The following is a 16,118-nucleotide window of genomic DNA, read 5'->3' on the forward strand; positions in this document are numbered from 1 at the left end:
CAGCGCGGGGGCCAGAGCCGTCTCCAGCGGCATTCCTCCACCAGTGTCAGCAGCCTCTGCTTGATGCGGTAAACGCCAGCATCAGCCCGCTCTGTGCCCGCTCTGTGCCCGCTCTGTGCCCGCTCTGTGCCCGCTCTGTGCCCGCTCTGTCTGCTCTGGGCAGGAGCAGCACGCACACAGGCCCCCGCGGTGCTGTCGCAATATGAAAAACAAGAATGGCGTGTTGCAGTGTTTTTGCGGGGACATTGAATGAAAGACTGCGGTATGAGAGAGAGCAGTGTGAGGGGAAGGAGGCCGAGCAGAGCCACAGCAGCAGCAGCAGCAGCAGCAAGTGATTCACCTGTGCCCCGCACTCACCAGATGAAGTCCGTGCAGTGGCTGCAGAACGTGGGCTGCTTGAAGAAGCGCGCGATGAACTTGTGGTTCTTGACCTCGTGGACGTTCTTCTGACGGAGGGCTCCCTGACGGGCGAACCCGCGCGCGCTCTCCGGTACCTCTCCGTCGCTGTTGGGGTCAGCCATCTTAACGAGGAAGCGTTTGGGACCAAAAACGGGGAAGCGTAAGTCCGGGGGAGCGGGAGCGTGGGAGAGCCGTTCGGTCCCTCCTCCCTCCTGTCCGCCGCTGTCCGCCGCTGGCGCCGCGCGTCACCGCCTGTTGGAGCTCGTGCTCAGCGGGTTTTGTCGCGGTGCGTCCAGCTCGCGCCGCTGCGCTCGTGCTGCTTCCTGCGGGGCGCGCCCCGCCTGCTTCCTTTTTCACCAATGGGTGCTGCTTTTTCACATGATGAGAGGCAGAGGGGGAGCGAAAGCGCACACACGGACAGTGAGGGGCTCTGTCCCTCTCCCGCTCATGCAGGTTCTGATGACAGGTCCACGGGCTCACGGAAAGACGCGAGAGAGAGCCGTAAGAGCCGTAAGAGCCGCGCCTGTACCACCTCCCGCTGCGGGCCGTTATTTTCACTCTGTCACTTGTGTGGCTCATTAAGAGCTGGAGTGGCACAAATGTGATTCACGAATCCACAGTCAAACATTCCAGTGTGGCCACCTGAAAACACAGAACGATGCAAACTCAAGAATGCTGACGTTATCGGCCAAAAGAAAAAAAAAAAAAAAGTGTAAGTGAAGTTATGAGGCCGCAGTGGTGTGCAGGTCACAGGTGCTCATGCAGCTCAGAGTCAACAGACCAGGACATACAAGGTCAAGATCAGTCTCACCAAGAGTGAAAAGAGCATAAACCCCCAAAAGCAAACATCAGTAAACAACACTAGCACTGAACTGACACTACAGGCTATAAGACACATGCGATAAAACATGTAGAGGTTGTGGCTTTTCTAAAATGAAGTTGTGCCTGCATTTTGAAGGCCTAAACCCAGTAACAACATATTATACAATGGCAGAAGACTGTGGATGTAGGTTTAGGCCTGAAGACAGTGTGACACTCTGCAGAGGCACAGTGTCGACCATATGTTTATGACATTTCAAATGCTGCTGTCTCCCAGGGCTGTGGACATACATGTTCTCAGATCACTGGTTTCCAAACACTATGTGACATGAGGGCGAGTGGGATGCAGTCTGTGTCTCATTAGTCTAAAGCTCATTTCAAATGGAATACATGCAGAAGAGGAATGATTGCACTTTTTCCATCACTTTAGAATTTTTCACTAGCATTGTATGAATATAAGTCTGTGTTTATCAAGCACCTATCATAAACCCCAAATACTTGAGTGTGTTATGCAAAGACGTAAAATATTCATTGATTTTTAAATATATTGCACCTCAAACCATATTACCGAAAAATAGCACAAATCTCCCCACTCTTTTTTTTTATAACTTTATTTATTCACATTTTCAGTTTAGAACAAACACTCCCAAACAACAACAGTAAAAAGAAAACTAAATAATAAAAAATAGTAATAATAATATATATACATGCACATACATATATACACATACGCATACATTAAATGAACAAAATTTAAATTCACATTCTATATGACAAAAATAAATATGAATATACATATAAGATAAAATAAAGCATAACATTAAAAATAAAATAAATACAAAATATGATAAATAAACAAAGACAAAGAAGTAAAACACACAAACACACAATGGGGCACACTTATACAAAAAAACATAGAGTATAAATGTCCACAACTACATCGTATGACAACATTGTCACCTTCTTCTTGAGGGATCCACTACAAATTCAGATGCTCTAGAATGGGTCTCCATACCTTCTGAAATGTTTGAGGGTTGCCTGACACCTCATACCTCAGTCTTTCAATATGCAGCACTCCCATCACTTCTCTAAGACAGGCTTCAAACTGGGGCGGAGAATCTGATTTCCAGAGTTTCAAAATACATCGTTTATCTGTCAGCATGCTGTAAGAAGTGTTGGGAAGGTGACTTTTAAAATGTATTCCCCTACAGATTACAGATTACAGATTACATATCCCAAAATGTAGTTTGTAATGGAATCCATTAAATTACTTAAAGTGAGTAACGTAATCTGAATACTTTGGATCACTTGATTTGCTGTAGAGAAGCAAAGACGAGGATATTGTAACATATTTAAGATATTTTGTCTGATAAAACACAATAAAAAGGCAGAGTCTTTACTTAACCAAATTAAAAATATTATTGATAGAAGGAGGAGACACGTCTGCGCAGCATGATTTAGTCCTGTTAAATCCTGTTTTAGACCTGGTTTAGTCCTGGTTTAGACCTGGTTTAGTCCTGGTTTAGTCTTGGTTTAGACCTGGTTTAGTCCTGGTTCAGTCTTGGTTTAGACCTGGTTTAGTCCTGGTTTAGTCTTGGTTTAGACCTGGTTTTAGTCCTGGTTTATACCTGGTTTGGTCCTGGTTTAGACCTGGTTTAGTCCTGGTTTAGACCTGGTTTAGTCCTGGTTTAGTCCTGGTTTAGACCTGGTTTAGTCCTGATTTAGACTTGGTTTAGTTCTGGTTTAGTCCCGGTTTAGTCCTGGTTTAGTTCTGGTTAAGTCCTGGTTTAGTCCTGGTTTAGACTTGGTTTAGTCCTGGTTTAGTGTCTGGCAATGAGTAAGATGTTTTGTCTGATAAAAGAAAATAAAAAGGCAGAGTCTTTACTTAACCAAATTAAAAATATTATTGATGGAAGAGGAGGAGACATGGTCCACGCAGCATGATTTAGTCCTGTTAAATCCTGTTTTAGTCCTGGTTTAGTCCTGGTTTGACCTATTTTAGACCTGGGTTTAGACCCAGTTTAGTGTCCGGCAATGAGTGGAATTACAGAGAAAAACAAAACAAAACAAAAAAGGGATATAGCCCCAAATGTGAAAACAGGAAAATACCGCCGTGTAATCCATTTATTTCAACAAAATAACTGTAATCCAATTACCACTCATTGAAACAGTAACTGTAACTGAATACAGTTGCTCATCATTTGTACTCTGATTATGTAACTCTGGTACATGTAATCTGTTACTCCCCAACACTGGCCGTAAGTTACTATTATGGTGACTTCATGACACATACTTTCCAAGGTGGCAGAGAACCCCAAAAGAGCCGTTTCAGGATCAGGGTCTATAGTTACCTTGAGTGCACGGGAGAACCATTTAAATATTGAGCTCCAGAAATCTTGGAATTTTGGGCGTTGCCAGATTTGTTGTGCAAGTGTACTATTAATTGTCTTGCACCTATCCCAGAGAGGTGATGTTTGAGGAAAACATTAAAATCTCCCCACTCTTGAAAAGTGTTAGGTTTATCTAAACATTATAAACAAGAAGAAAGACAAGAGATTAATTCAGTTTTACTCGCGAGGAGAACGGGCAGAGAGTGGGCATCAAAACCAACAGTCTCCACACGTTCTGATGACTCAAGGCCGTTCTCCTCTTTTTATTTCATTAGGAGGCCCTAGTTACAGAATGATAATTATCAAGGGGAAGGGGAAACAGCAAAGACATAATAAGAAACTGATGCAGCTAAGCATAGTCCAAACACATAAAACATGATTAACAATCAGGAGGTGCCTTAGGTCAGACACCATCATAACTCTTGCATGTGTGACAGTGGAAGTTGGCTTCATGTGAGGAATCATCTCGAGGTTCACTAGAGCGATAGTGATTGGTACATTATAAATCAAAGAATTGTAGTACATAAATGGTTAACTCATAGACATAGAATATCACACAAGTATTTAGCAAATATTGGATAATAAAATTATTCTGACAAAAAGTAAATAAATACTGAGCCCAAAAATATCATGTTCCTGCTTTCATATATTAATAACAATAAGTCGATGTATTAATTATCATGACAAGATGGCTGTAGACAAAACTTAGACATAAATGGACGTCGGTGACCTGCTAGGCGCCGCACTCCAAGTAGGAAGTGTGCATGGGCGTGTTTCTGGCTTCTTCGAATCCAATTCACTTTGTATTGAGAAAAACATCACCCCTCGCTCTGTAACTGTCATCAGGCTCGTCATTTGGTCTTAAAATGTTTGTAGGAAGTGTGCATGGGCGTGCTTCGGGCTCCATCGACTCCAATTCACATTGTATTGAAAAAAATGTCAAACCTCGCGTCGTAACTGTTGTTGTCAGGCTCGTCATTTTGGCCTTAAAATGTTCATATTAAGCCTTCTACACCAGTGTTTCCCAAACTTTTTTTCTGCTTACCCATATTTGAAAAATCACAAAGCTTCACGACCCAAGTCAATAGACATTATTCGTAAATCACAAACTAAAGGTGGATTTGAGCATTACTGAACATTAATGAGGATATTTTATTGTTGATTGAGTGATCGTGTCTCTGAACAATTAATATTACTCAAGTTTGAAACAATGAAAAACAGACATTGAAGCAACAATAAAAACAATCCATAAATCGAATATGTGGACATTAAATGTAGAATATTTCTTTTTCTTTTCAACATTCAAGTGAACCAACAACATTGGAACAAAATAGTCAATAAAATAATTACAATACAAAACATGCCTTAACATTTCAACATTTCTAATCAGATAGGTGGGCCTGTCTGTGTTTTTGTAGAGCAGGGGTGTCAAACGTATGGCCCTGGGGCTGGATCCGGCCCTCCAAGACCTTTAATCTGGCCCTCGGCTGAATATCTACAAAAATATTTTAATTATATTTTCTATTAAAATATTGGTAATTTTCTGCAGTGCTAAGCATAGCAACGTCTCCAGCGCCTCTGTACTTGGCCCCTCCCACCAGCACAAATGAAGACTCGTCTCTTTCCAAACTCTCTTAAAGGACGATCGTTTTGACTGTTGACCGTGACACCCTCATCAGCAAAATGTCCAAAATGAGAAAACTGAATGCTGAGTGCAGGATTTTCCAAGAAAAATTGACTTAAAAATTCCTGTTTGCATACAAGTTCATGTTAAAACATTGTGTTGAAATTGTATTTTTGGTCATGATATTATAATATTTTCTAAAAGAAAGACTTCCTCAATTAAAAAAAGATTTCTGTAATTGATTTGCGTTTCTCTACATAAATATTTGAACTTATTGCTATTTTTGGGGTATATATGACATTTTATTTTTATTTTTTCCGGCCCCTTTGGGATCAAAATAGGTTGGATACGGCCCCTGGACCAAAATGAGTTTGACACCGCTGTTGTAGAGTGTAGGAGGAGAGTGCAACACGCATATCAGGTGAACCCAAAAAAATCTCTTGTGACCCACCTAAGAGCTGCGACCCAGTCTTTGAGAAATAATGCTCTACATCAGGGCTCTCCAACCTGTAGCTCTCCACCCCCTTCCAACTAGCTCGCCAAAAGATTTCTGAATTACATGTATTGTATTAAATAAGTCAGATCTGATTAATTAAATGCCTTTTACAATTGTACATGTATCAATTTGATGCCTGACTTTATAAACTAATAAACTGATAATGGTTTATATTTTATAGGCATCTAGCTGGAGCTCATCTAAGGCTCACTGTGGCTCTTACATATACTCAGTGTCTTATGACTAATAGCTCTCTGGCATTTTCTTTCTGTACAGGTAGCTCACTGGAGAAAAAAAGTTGGAGACCCCTGCTCTACATGATCCTCGGGGTTTATTTCACTGAATTGTTTCGCAGTATGGTATAGGCTCTATTCACGCTTACGTCACAGATATTTGGAAGCCGTGTGGAAACATGCGATGACAACTTCCAGTGGGCTCTGTTCGCAGAAGACAAAACCTATGAAAAATTTTTTAAAAGTCCCAGTTTTCTTCATCTCCGTGTCATTGTAGTGTTATATTATGTTCAGCTAATCAACAATTTCAGTTTTCATCATTTCCCCACTGACACACAACTCCGAGCGCACTGGGTACATGTGATTAGAAGAGATGAGGCGCCAAATTCCAGATGATTCCAAACAGCACATACGTCTGCAGTCTTCATTTTACAGCTGATCACATTTACTTCAGCGGGTTTGATCACAGTTGATCAGCAAGCCCAGTGTCAATGGTGTTTAAGTGCAGATTTCATGAAAGATCTTATGAACAGTATATAGTTCACATGAAAATAAAATAAATACATAAAAAACACAACAGTGAAAGCCCAGTGTCAATAACTACATCGGAAGTTCCAAATGTCTTCCTGCTTTGTGACATAAGCGTGAATAGAGGCTAATAAACCTTTCTATCTTCAATCTTCTACCAAATCAGACCAAGTTACAGGTCAGATCTGTGGAGAAGCGACCCTGCTCACAGTCAGAATGCCTGTTATTCAAGGGATTTATGAACTATAAAACTACCTGTAATTTAAAATGTAAGATTGAGCTGTTAAATGTCATACTGTGGAATATTCCAGGCAGAGCAATGACCTACTGTATCTATAAAAATAAGCAGGTGATGGACCCCCAACCAGAAGGTCATATAATGCACCTACCTGAGATAGTAGTAGTAGTAGTAGTATCTCAGAGGCTAGCCCCGGGACAGCTGCTTGTTTGTGGTGCTTACTATCCGCATGGTTTGACACACCCGTCTTTGCTTTGGTGTAGGGCAGCCTGTCAGGAGGAGCAGTCTCTTAAGAGGAGTTTATGTGATTAATGGAGATTCAGGAGCTGGACCACGCCTCAACCTCCTCTCCAGCCAACCACAGCACCTCCTGTTTATACAAGGGGGTTCAGAATCAGTTGGGTGACCATTTTGGATTGGAGACGGAGCCCCCACCTTGAGTCTCCCCCCCAGCCATCATATCTATCCACCTTCTATAATTATTTTATTGTATTCCATTGTTGTGGTGTGGTCTTTGCTAGTGAACTATATATTGTATATACAGAGTGTCCCAAACAATTCTTTCGCAGACCAGTCATTTTGGCAATTTTTGTTGAAATAACCTCAAATTTTCACCGAATGTATAGAAACAGATCAAGATTTTTTGTTTTTGTTTTGTTTTTAGGTTGAGCTGTTCAGTCCCAAAGAGAAGTCATTTTGTGTCTTGAAGTCTGCTTGTACACACTCACCCAAGACTGTGCAGCTTCAATGCAACATTTAGAAAAACTTCACCAACTCCCAAACAAATGTTATGATGTTCAACACCTAAACTGTTCTGTTTCATTGAGCTAGACTTAGTTACTTCTTAGTTAGTAATAAAGTTTTATATAGCGCTCAAACTCTTTACAGATCATTATTCATTTACTTCATACCCAGTGGTGGTAAACTGCTACCATAGCCACAGCTGCCCTGGGGCAAACTGACAGAAGTGAGGTTGCCAATCTGTGCTATCAGCCCCTCCGACCACTACCATCACTCACACACACACCACTTTCATACTAGGCAATATAGGTGAAGTATCTTGCCTTGTTTTTATGACTGGCGCCCTCCTGTGGTACCTGATTTTCCCAGTGGTCTCCCATCCGAGTACTAACCAGACCTGACCCTGCTGAGCTTCTCAGATCTGACAGGATCAGACTTGGACAAGCCGGTATGGCCACAGTCGTAGTAGTAGTAGTAGTAGTAGTAGTAGTAGTAGTAGTAGTAGTAGTAGTAGTAGTAGTAGTAGTAGTAGTAGTAGTAGTAGTAGTAGTAGTAGTAGTAGTAGTAGTAGTAGTAGTAGTAGTAGTAGTAGTAGTAGTAGTAGTAGTAGTAGTAGTAGTAGTAGTAGTAGTAGTAGTAGTAGTAGTAGTAGTAGTAGTAGTAGTAGTAGTAGTAGTAGTAGTAGTAGTAGTAGTAGTAGTAGTAGTAGTAGTAGTAGTAGTAGTAGTAGTAGTTTCAAGATAACTGCTTTCAAAATGATGTCAAATTTGTTGGGACACTCTGTATATAAGTGAATATAGACGATAATACTGTAACTGATTTATGCCATTGACACAATTGTGTTTCCGGTGGAGGGTTCTTCAAATTATTTTCTTTATGAAGATGTTATCGCTGTTTCATAGTATGATTTTTTTTTCTTTTTATCTTCATGGAGAACAAACCAGACCAAGTTACAGGTCAGATCTGTGGAGAGGCGACCACTCTCACAGACAGCATGCCTGTTTGTCAAGGTATTTTTGAGCTATAAAACCAACTGTAATTGAATAAATGTAAGGTAGAGCTGTTTAATGTCACACTGTGGAACATTCCAGGCATCTCCATAGAAATAAGCAGGTGACAGACCCGACTCCCAATCAAAAAGTTGCATAATGCTCCTTTAAACTACAAAAAAATAGTTATATTGTAAAAAAAAAAAAAAACATGAGCTGCAATAAATGAACAGCTGAATGAAACACTTTAGTCCTTTGTTTTTGTATGCGCTTAAATCTTATCGTAGAGCCAAAAATAACACACACAAAAATCCCAGAAGTGCAAATAAAACATTCATCCCATAATAAATATTGACCCAAGAGCTGGAATTATTGTATTTCTGAGCAATAGTAACAGCCGTAATAAATAAATGCTAGACGGAAAGGTTTAAAGTCATACCGTGGAACATTCCAGACAAAGCAAAAACATCTTCATGGAGACAAGAAAAGTTGGGCAGTTCAGCTTCAAAATGAGCTGCAATAAATCAATAGCAAGATGAAACACTTGCATGTGTAATGAGTGGTAGAAGTTATTAATTCAGTCTTTTATGGTTTAAATCTACTCATATTGCCAAAAAATCATCACAAATTCCCTAACAGTGAAAAAAATAAGTACACACGATGAATACTGACCCCAAAAATATAGTTCCTGCTTTCACATATTGGGCGATAAGTTGATATAGTAATTATAGTGGAAGGTCTACAGGGGAAACAGACTCTGAGCAGCATATTACGCAACGTTTTCTTGAGAAGACGCACTACACACTAACAGTTCACACATGCTGGCAGGTAAACTCCGGAGGAGTTCTGTGGAAGTAGTTTGTATTTACAGAGAAGCGATTTTGCCTTAGGTGTTTTTCTGTTGTTAAAAATGCATTAAAAGGTGGGGTTTAAGAGGGTGGAAAATGCAAGGCCAGCTAGAACATGTACAACTGTTAATGATGACACCTGAATCAAAATTTGATCAAAAAAAAGAAATGTCTTGAGGTGCACTGTGTGACTTTTCTGGTGAAGAGTCCATCATCATCATCTGCTTGTCTCTGTGGAGATGTGACTGCTTTGTGTGGAATCTCGGTTATGGAATTAAACATATCCATCTAATTTTTACATGAGTTTTTACTGACTTGCATTCTTACTGTGAGTGTGTACAAATGCAAGATTTGAAAGAAATGCTTTAATAACTTGGCTGTTTATAAAATCCTTTTTTTAAATGAAATTGTGGTCATTAGTTACAACATAGCTGCTTATCTTACTTTTTTTTGTCAAGTTATATGGGAAAAATGAATGAGGTGGGCAGTCACTACTGAGCTCCAGGGAGATAAAAGTTTAATGTCATACTGTGTAACATTCCAGCAAAGCAATATAATCTTCATGGAAACAAGTAAGCGATGGGCCCTCCACTAGAACACGATACTATGTTACACTACACTATACTGTATAGTACACCTTTAAAGAACACCTTTCTGGAGGTGGCACATCGTGGAGACGAGCAGCAGGGGAGGTCACGTAAAGGCCAGGTTTGTGGAAATGAGAGCCTATTCATAGGACGGACACATGCTTCTCTATGACAGTGCAAAAAAACACCTACATTAAAAAAACTAATAAACATGGTTAGATTTAGGTTTTTTTTTTGCCAAAAAGTTATGTCGTGGGGCTTTAACAAACAAATGAACAAAAACAAACAAACAATTAAGACAACAATTGAACCATTTGACACCCTTGGGCACTGTTTTGTTTGTTTTGAGAGCATTTTTGAAATTTCTGAAAAAAATAAGTTATGTTGAGATTTGAAAGCTGTAACTAACTTTCCAGATAAAGTGTGTTAAATGGCATCATCAGATGACCCTCTGTGCTGGAATGATGCCCTTCTGCTACTGCACACAAATGTAGCCTGCTGTCATAAACACAATATATACTGTAATATCATAAGATATCAGCTTCTGGGATGAAAATTAAATAATTTGACCATTTTTATGAGTTGGCTCCTCTGTGAGTGAAGTTCTCCTGCTCGTTAAAATATAAATAGTCCTATTTTATAGCACTTTTATGTGTTGGGAACCATTGTTAACTCAAAACATAATAATGCATCAAAATCAGTGTTGTTATAAATTACTGATATATGTTACGGTCTAATAAAACCAACTCAAATAATCCACTTCAGACTTTTATTTTTGAGCATTTGAGCAAAACATTCGATTTTTGTGTGATTTCTTGATATGTTTGGACAGAATTAAGTGGACCAAAGATTTAAACCCCTGAAAGTAGAAACAATATAAATGTAGTCCTATTTTATATCACTTTTATGTGTCGGGAACCATTTGTGACACGTAGGGTATGAATATGACTCAAATATTTAGGGTGTCAGAGGTTTAAAAAGCACTTGTTGTCATGTCCAACCCAAACAATGTTGCCTAGTACTTTAAAAAACCCAGAAAGGATCAAAATTAAATCAATTTATCTTAAACTCCCCATTCCTCCAAAAGCAAAAGTGAATTCATCATACCACGCTTTGGCAGTGTTGGGGAGTAATAGATTACATGTAGAGTTACGTAATCAGAGTACAAATTATGAGCAACTGTATTCAGTTAAAGTTACTGTTTCAATGAGTGGTAATTGGATTACAGTTACTTTCTCTAAACCAGGTCTAAACCCAGGTCTAAACCCAGGTCTAAACCCAGGTCTAAAACCAGGTCTAAAACCAGGTCTAAACCAGGACTAAACCAGTACTAAACCAGGTCTAAAACCAGGTCTAAAACCAGGTCTATACCAGGACTAAACTAGGTCTAAACCAGGACTAAACCAGGTCTAAAACCAGGACTAAAACCAGGTCTAAACCAGGACTAAAACAGGATTTAACAGGACTAAACCAGGTTTAAACCAGGTCTAAAACAGGATTTAACAGGACTAAACCAGGACTAAACCAGGACTAAAACCAGGACTAAACCAGGTCTAAACAAGGACTAAAACCAGGTCTAAAACCAGGTCTAAACCAGGACTAAACCAGGATTAAAACCAGGTAAACCAGGAATAAAACCAGGTCTTAAACAGGATTTAACAGGACTAAACCATGCTGCACTGACCTTTTCATTGTCTTTTATCAGACAAAATATCTAATGTGAAGACAAAATATCTAATGTGAAGATTTCTCTACAGCAAATCAAGTAATCCAAAGTATTCAGATTACTTTACTCACTTTAAGTAATTTAATGGATTATGTTACAAACTACATTTTGGGGTATGTAATCTATAACCTTCCCAACACTGCACTTTGATATAGAATGTGATAAATGTTCCTTCTGTGATGTGGACATAGAAACAACAGAGCACCTCTTCTTTCAGTGTGTCCATATTTTACTTTGGGGAGACGTACACTTCTACTGTTCTCTAAAATACTCCGTCTAAAGGACTTCACCAAGAAAGACATTCTCTTTGGACTTCTATGTAAGGATAAAAAACATGAACTATTTGTGAATGTTAATATTATACTTGGAAAATATTTCATTCACGAAAACTATTTGTTGAAATGTAAACCCCTTTTCATAACATTTATCAAAGAGCTGGAACTTTTTTTGGACCTCTTTTTCCTTCATGGACAACAAGAGCGCTATCATTCTCAAAGATCTTATCCCTGGCTATGAACTCCTAGACCTATAGTACCTAATAAAATGTATTTATTTGTGTTTTTTTTCATTTACTTTGTTCCTGTCTGACCTCTCGATTGTCACGCTTAATTACGTGACCATTTAGCACTGCCAGTTTGTTTGTATTATATAATTCCATACAAATTACACATGAAAAACTTAATTATTTACCATAGCTGCAGCATACGAAGTTCTGAGGTCTAACAGCAAGAGGGAGATCGGCATGACCTTCGTGTTCATCTTCATCACTTACATGTCCTTGATGAAGTGCAGTCAACTGAGTTTGTGGACGTGCATCTGTGTGAGAGAAACAAGGACAAACCATGGTACTGTAATGTTCTTTTGATTGTCAGCCGTCAGTGTTGGGAAGGTTCCTTTTAAAATGTATTCCCCTACAGATTACATATTACATATCCCAAAATGTAGTCTGTAACGGAATCCATTAAGTTAATTAAGGTGAGGAACGTAATCTGAATACTTTGGATTATTTGATTTGCTGTAGAGAAGCAAAGACTAGGATATCGTAACATAAGATGTTTTGTCTGATAAAAGAAAATAAAAATCCCAGACTTTACTTAACTGTATTAAAAATATTATTGATAGAAGAGGAGGAAACACGTCCCCGCAGCATGATTTAGTCCTGTTAAGTCCTGTTTTAGTCCCGTTTTAGTCCTGGTTTAGACCTGGTTTTAGACCTGGTTTAGATCTAGTTTAGCTCTAGTTTAGTTTCTGGCAATGAGTGGAATTACAGAGAGAAAAATAAATAAATAAAAATATATAATATATATATAATATATATATATATATATATATCCCAAAATGTGAAAACAGAAAAATACCGCCATGTAATCCATTTATTTCAACAAAGTAACTGTAATCCAATTACCACTCACTGAAACAGTAACTGTATTCAGTTACAGTTACTGTTTCATAATTTGTACTCTGATTAGGTAACTCTGGTACAGGTCTAAACCAGCACTAAACCAGGTCTAAACCAGGTCTAAACCAGGACTAAACCAGGTCTAAACAATATGACACTAACAGTAGGATGGACATAACTGAAGGCAGCAGTGATCTCATATAGAAATCATTTCTCTATCAATAATATTTTTAATACGGTTAAGGAAAGTCTGGGCTTTTTATTGTCTTTTAGCAGACTAAACATCTTCATCTTTGCTTCTCTACAGTAAACAAAAGTCTGTTCATGGAGACTTGGGCTCAACAGACAATTTGAAGAGAACAAACAAGAATTTTCAAGATGTGGTCACTACATTCATCTAGTTTTAAAAAGCATGACAATATCAAGTAATCCAAAGTATTCAGATTACATTACTCACTTTAAGTAATGTAATGGATTATGTTACAAACTCCATTTTGGTGTATGTAATCTGTAATCTGTAGGGGAATACATTTTAAAAGTCACCTTCCCAACACTGTATACAAAGTCTTAATGGACTCACTCCACCATCTCTGGGTGAGTTCATTAAGCCCAAGTCCAGCACTAGTGATCGGGTAACAAGAGCCTCTACCAGAGGCGACTGTGCAATACCCTATAGACGAACAACTTTCAGTCTGCAGGTGTTATCAGTCAAGGAAACAGAAATCTGGAACAACATCCCAGCTGCTATAAGAGACTCCACCACATTCAGTTCATTTAAAACTAATCTGAAACGATGGCTTAAGAGAAACCAGATCTGTAACCACTAATGTTCTGCTCCTATGTAAATGTCAGTGTTGTATGTCATGCTTGTGTGTTTGTCTATTGTGACGTGTTTTATGTTCTTATGTTCTTATGTTTTATGTCTCTCTCTCTCTGACCTGCCAGGGACTACAGATGAACAGTACCTTCGGGCTAATTCTGGCGTATTTACAAGTATATGTTCATGAATACGCATTGTCTCTTTTAAATAAATAAAACAAAAAAAACAAAAATTCTATTGGTGTCATTAAGGTCAGGCGTGTCCCTTATTGTCAGATTCAAGGTCAAAATATAGGTCAAAAGGTCATTCATCTCAAAAGTACATCTCAAATGCAAAAACAAATTCCAGATTCTTTATGATTTCCCCTTTCCTTGAGATACTTTGGCTTTTGATATTGGACCAGTAGTTGCTGAGTAAATGCAATTTGAAATTTGGCGACCATGAAAAAAAGTGAAAAAATGAAATTGCCATATCTTGGAAAACGTTACTCTGATCATGCTAAAATTTGAGATTTGGGATTACCCATACACCAATTCTTTGCAACTGGACAACGTGAGTGAATAGCATTTTTTTGCGGGGGTGAATTGAGGTGGAATTACCCTTAGATAAAAACTGCCTAAGTCAAATCATATTCTGCCTAAGTCACTTTTATTTGTTATGCAATCAATGTTGTGTCTTACTTTTTTTGGAAACATGTTTACACATCTGGTTGAACTTTTTATTACAATATCAATTAAAAATACCAATGTGCTTGTCTTTTTCTTGTTTTCGGAAAATGTTCAAGTATGACTTTGGCAACGATGCTATGAGGCTAACGACATCTTTCTGATACTTTGAACATTATTTCAACAAAATAAAGGTGTTTTCTCACATTGGAAAAAAAAAAGTGTCGTGTCATATCAAGTGAACTGAAAAGACCATTTATCTAGCCAAGTAAAAAGAAAAATATTATTATAACCAACTTACCCACTTACAGTTGTTGGTACCCCTCTGGAAATGAAAGAAAAATCAACCATTTTTACTGAAATAACTTTAAAGTAAGAAAAGCAATAATAAATAAAAAATTCCTGACAAATAACAGTGAAAATCAGGCACTGTTTTTAAATTGTTGTTCGACAGAATTATTAAAAAAACAAACTAATGAAACTGGCCTGGACAAAAATTGTGGTACCCCCGAAGATTGTAAGTAACTGAACAATAGGGACATGTTAAACTTCGGTGTGTCTTCTAATCTGCATCACAGTTGTCTTCAAACTTGTCCTCAGTCCTCGTAGTAGGTCGTAGGTCATGGGTCTTCCAACAGGATAATGACACAGCTAAAACACACAAGAATGGCTAAGAACAAAACATTGGACTGTTCTGGAGAGTTCTTCTGTGAGCCCAGATCTCAATTCTACTGAACATCTGTGAAATGAGCGGAAACATGCTGTCTGGAGAAGGAACCCTTCAAACCTGAGACAACAAGAACAGTTTCCTCACGAGAAATGGGTCAAAATACCAGTTGATCAGTGAAGAAGTGTTATTGACAGTGACTGAAATCGTTTGTTTGCAGAGTTTGCCTCAAACGTCTGTGTAACAAAATATTAAGCTAAGGGTACCATCATTTTTGTCCAGGTCATTATTTTGTTATTTCTATTAATTCTGTTGAACCAGAGGGGAAAAGCAATGTTTGATTTTTGTTGGACAATTTTCAGTAATTTTTATTATTTCCTTTATCAGTTTCAAGTTATTTCAGTGATTATTGTTGATTTTTTTTCATTGCCAGAGCGGTACAAACAATTTTATCCACGACTGTACTTACCTCACTCACCCTGTTTACTTTTAGCTCTTTAGTGTAGGGTGACGAGATTTTAAAAATAAAAGACTGGAACGTCCCTGGTTTGTGTTGGTTGGTAATAATAAAATTGTACGTAAAAAGTGCGTAATTAAAGAAAATTGTTATGCTGACTAATGTGAGTTAATATAGTCAAACTGGTAAAAATAGGGACACGTGGGACATTTGTTGTATAAAACTGGGAGAAATCAGTGGTTTTGTATAAATCTGCTGGGACAGGGGACACGGGGCTCAAAACTGGGACTGTCCCGGGATAAATAGGAACGTTTGGTTACCCTATTTTAATGCAGTGTCCAGAAGCAGAAGCCATGAGCTGCTCCATCTTCACATCTTCATGTCCCGTCTCTGTTTTCTCTGTAATTCCGTGAGGGGACGCCGCCATCTTGTGGAAGAAGCGCGAAACAGACACGTTTGGTAACAGCACTATGCCCCTCCCTCTAAAACAAA

General features: G+C 38.6%; 1 protein-coding gene across 2 annotated transcripts in view; it reads right to left on the reverse strand.

Annotated features, from left to right (window-relative positions):
• Positions 1-742, reverse strand: part of LOC110153511 (protein kinase C beta type-like) — an 81,747-nt gene extending 81,005 nt beyond the window's left edge. The window contains exon 1 of one of the 2 annotated variants that reach the window (XM_055157795.1): positions 358-742. In XM_055157795.1, the coding sequence (XP_055013770.1) occupies positions 358-521 (164 nt within the window). In that variant the 5' untranslated portion in view covers positions 522-742. The remainder of the gene's footprint in view (positions 1-357) is intronic. The other variant, XM_020917413.2, reaches the window with a different exon arrangement.
• Between the last annotated feature and the right edge of the window lie 15,376 nt (positions 743-16,118).

This window comes from Boleophthalmus pectinirostris, unplaced genomic scaffold (genome assembly GCF_026225935.1).
Source record: "Boleophthalmus pectinirostris isolate CB_2022bp ecotype Guang Dong unplaced genomic scaffold, ASM2622593v1 HiC_scaffold_22, whole genome shotgun sequence".
Lineage (NCBI taxonomy): Eukaryota > Metazoa > Chordata > Actinopteri > Gobiiformes > Gobiidae > Boleophthalmus > Boleophthalmus pectinirostris.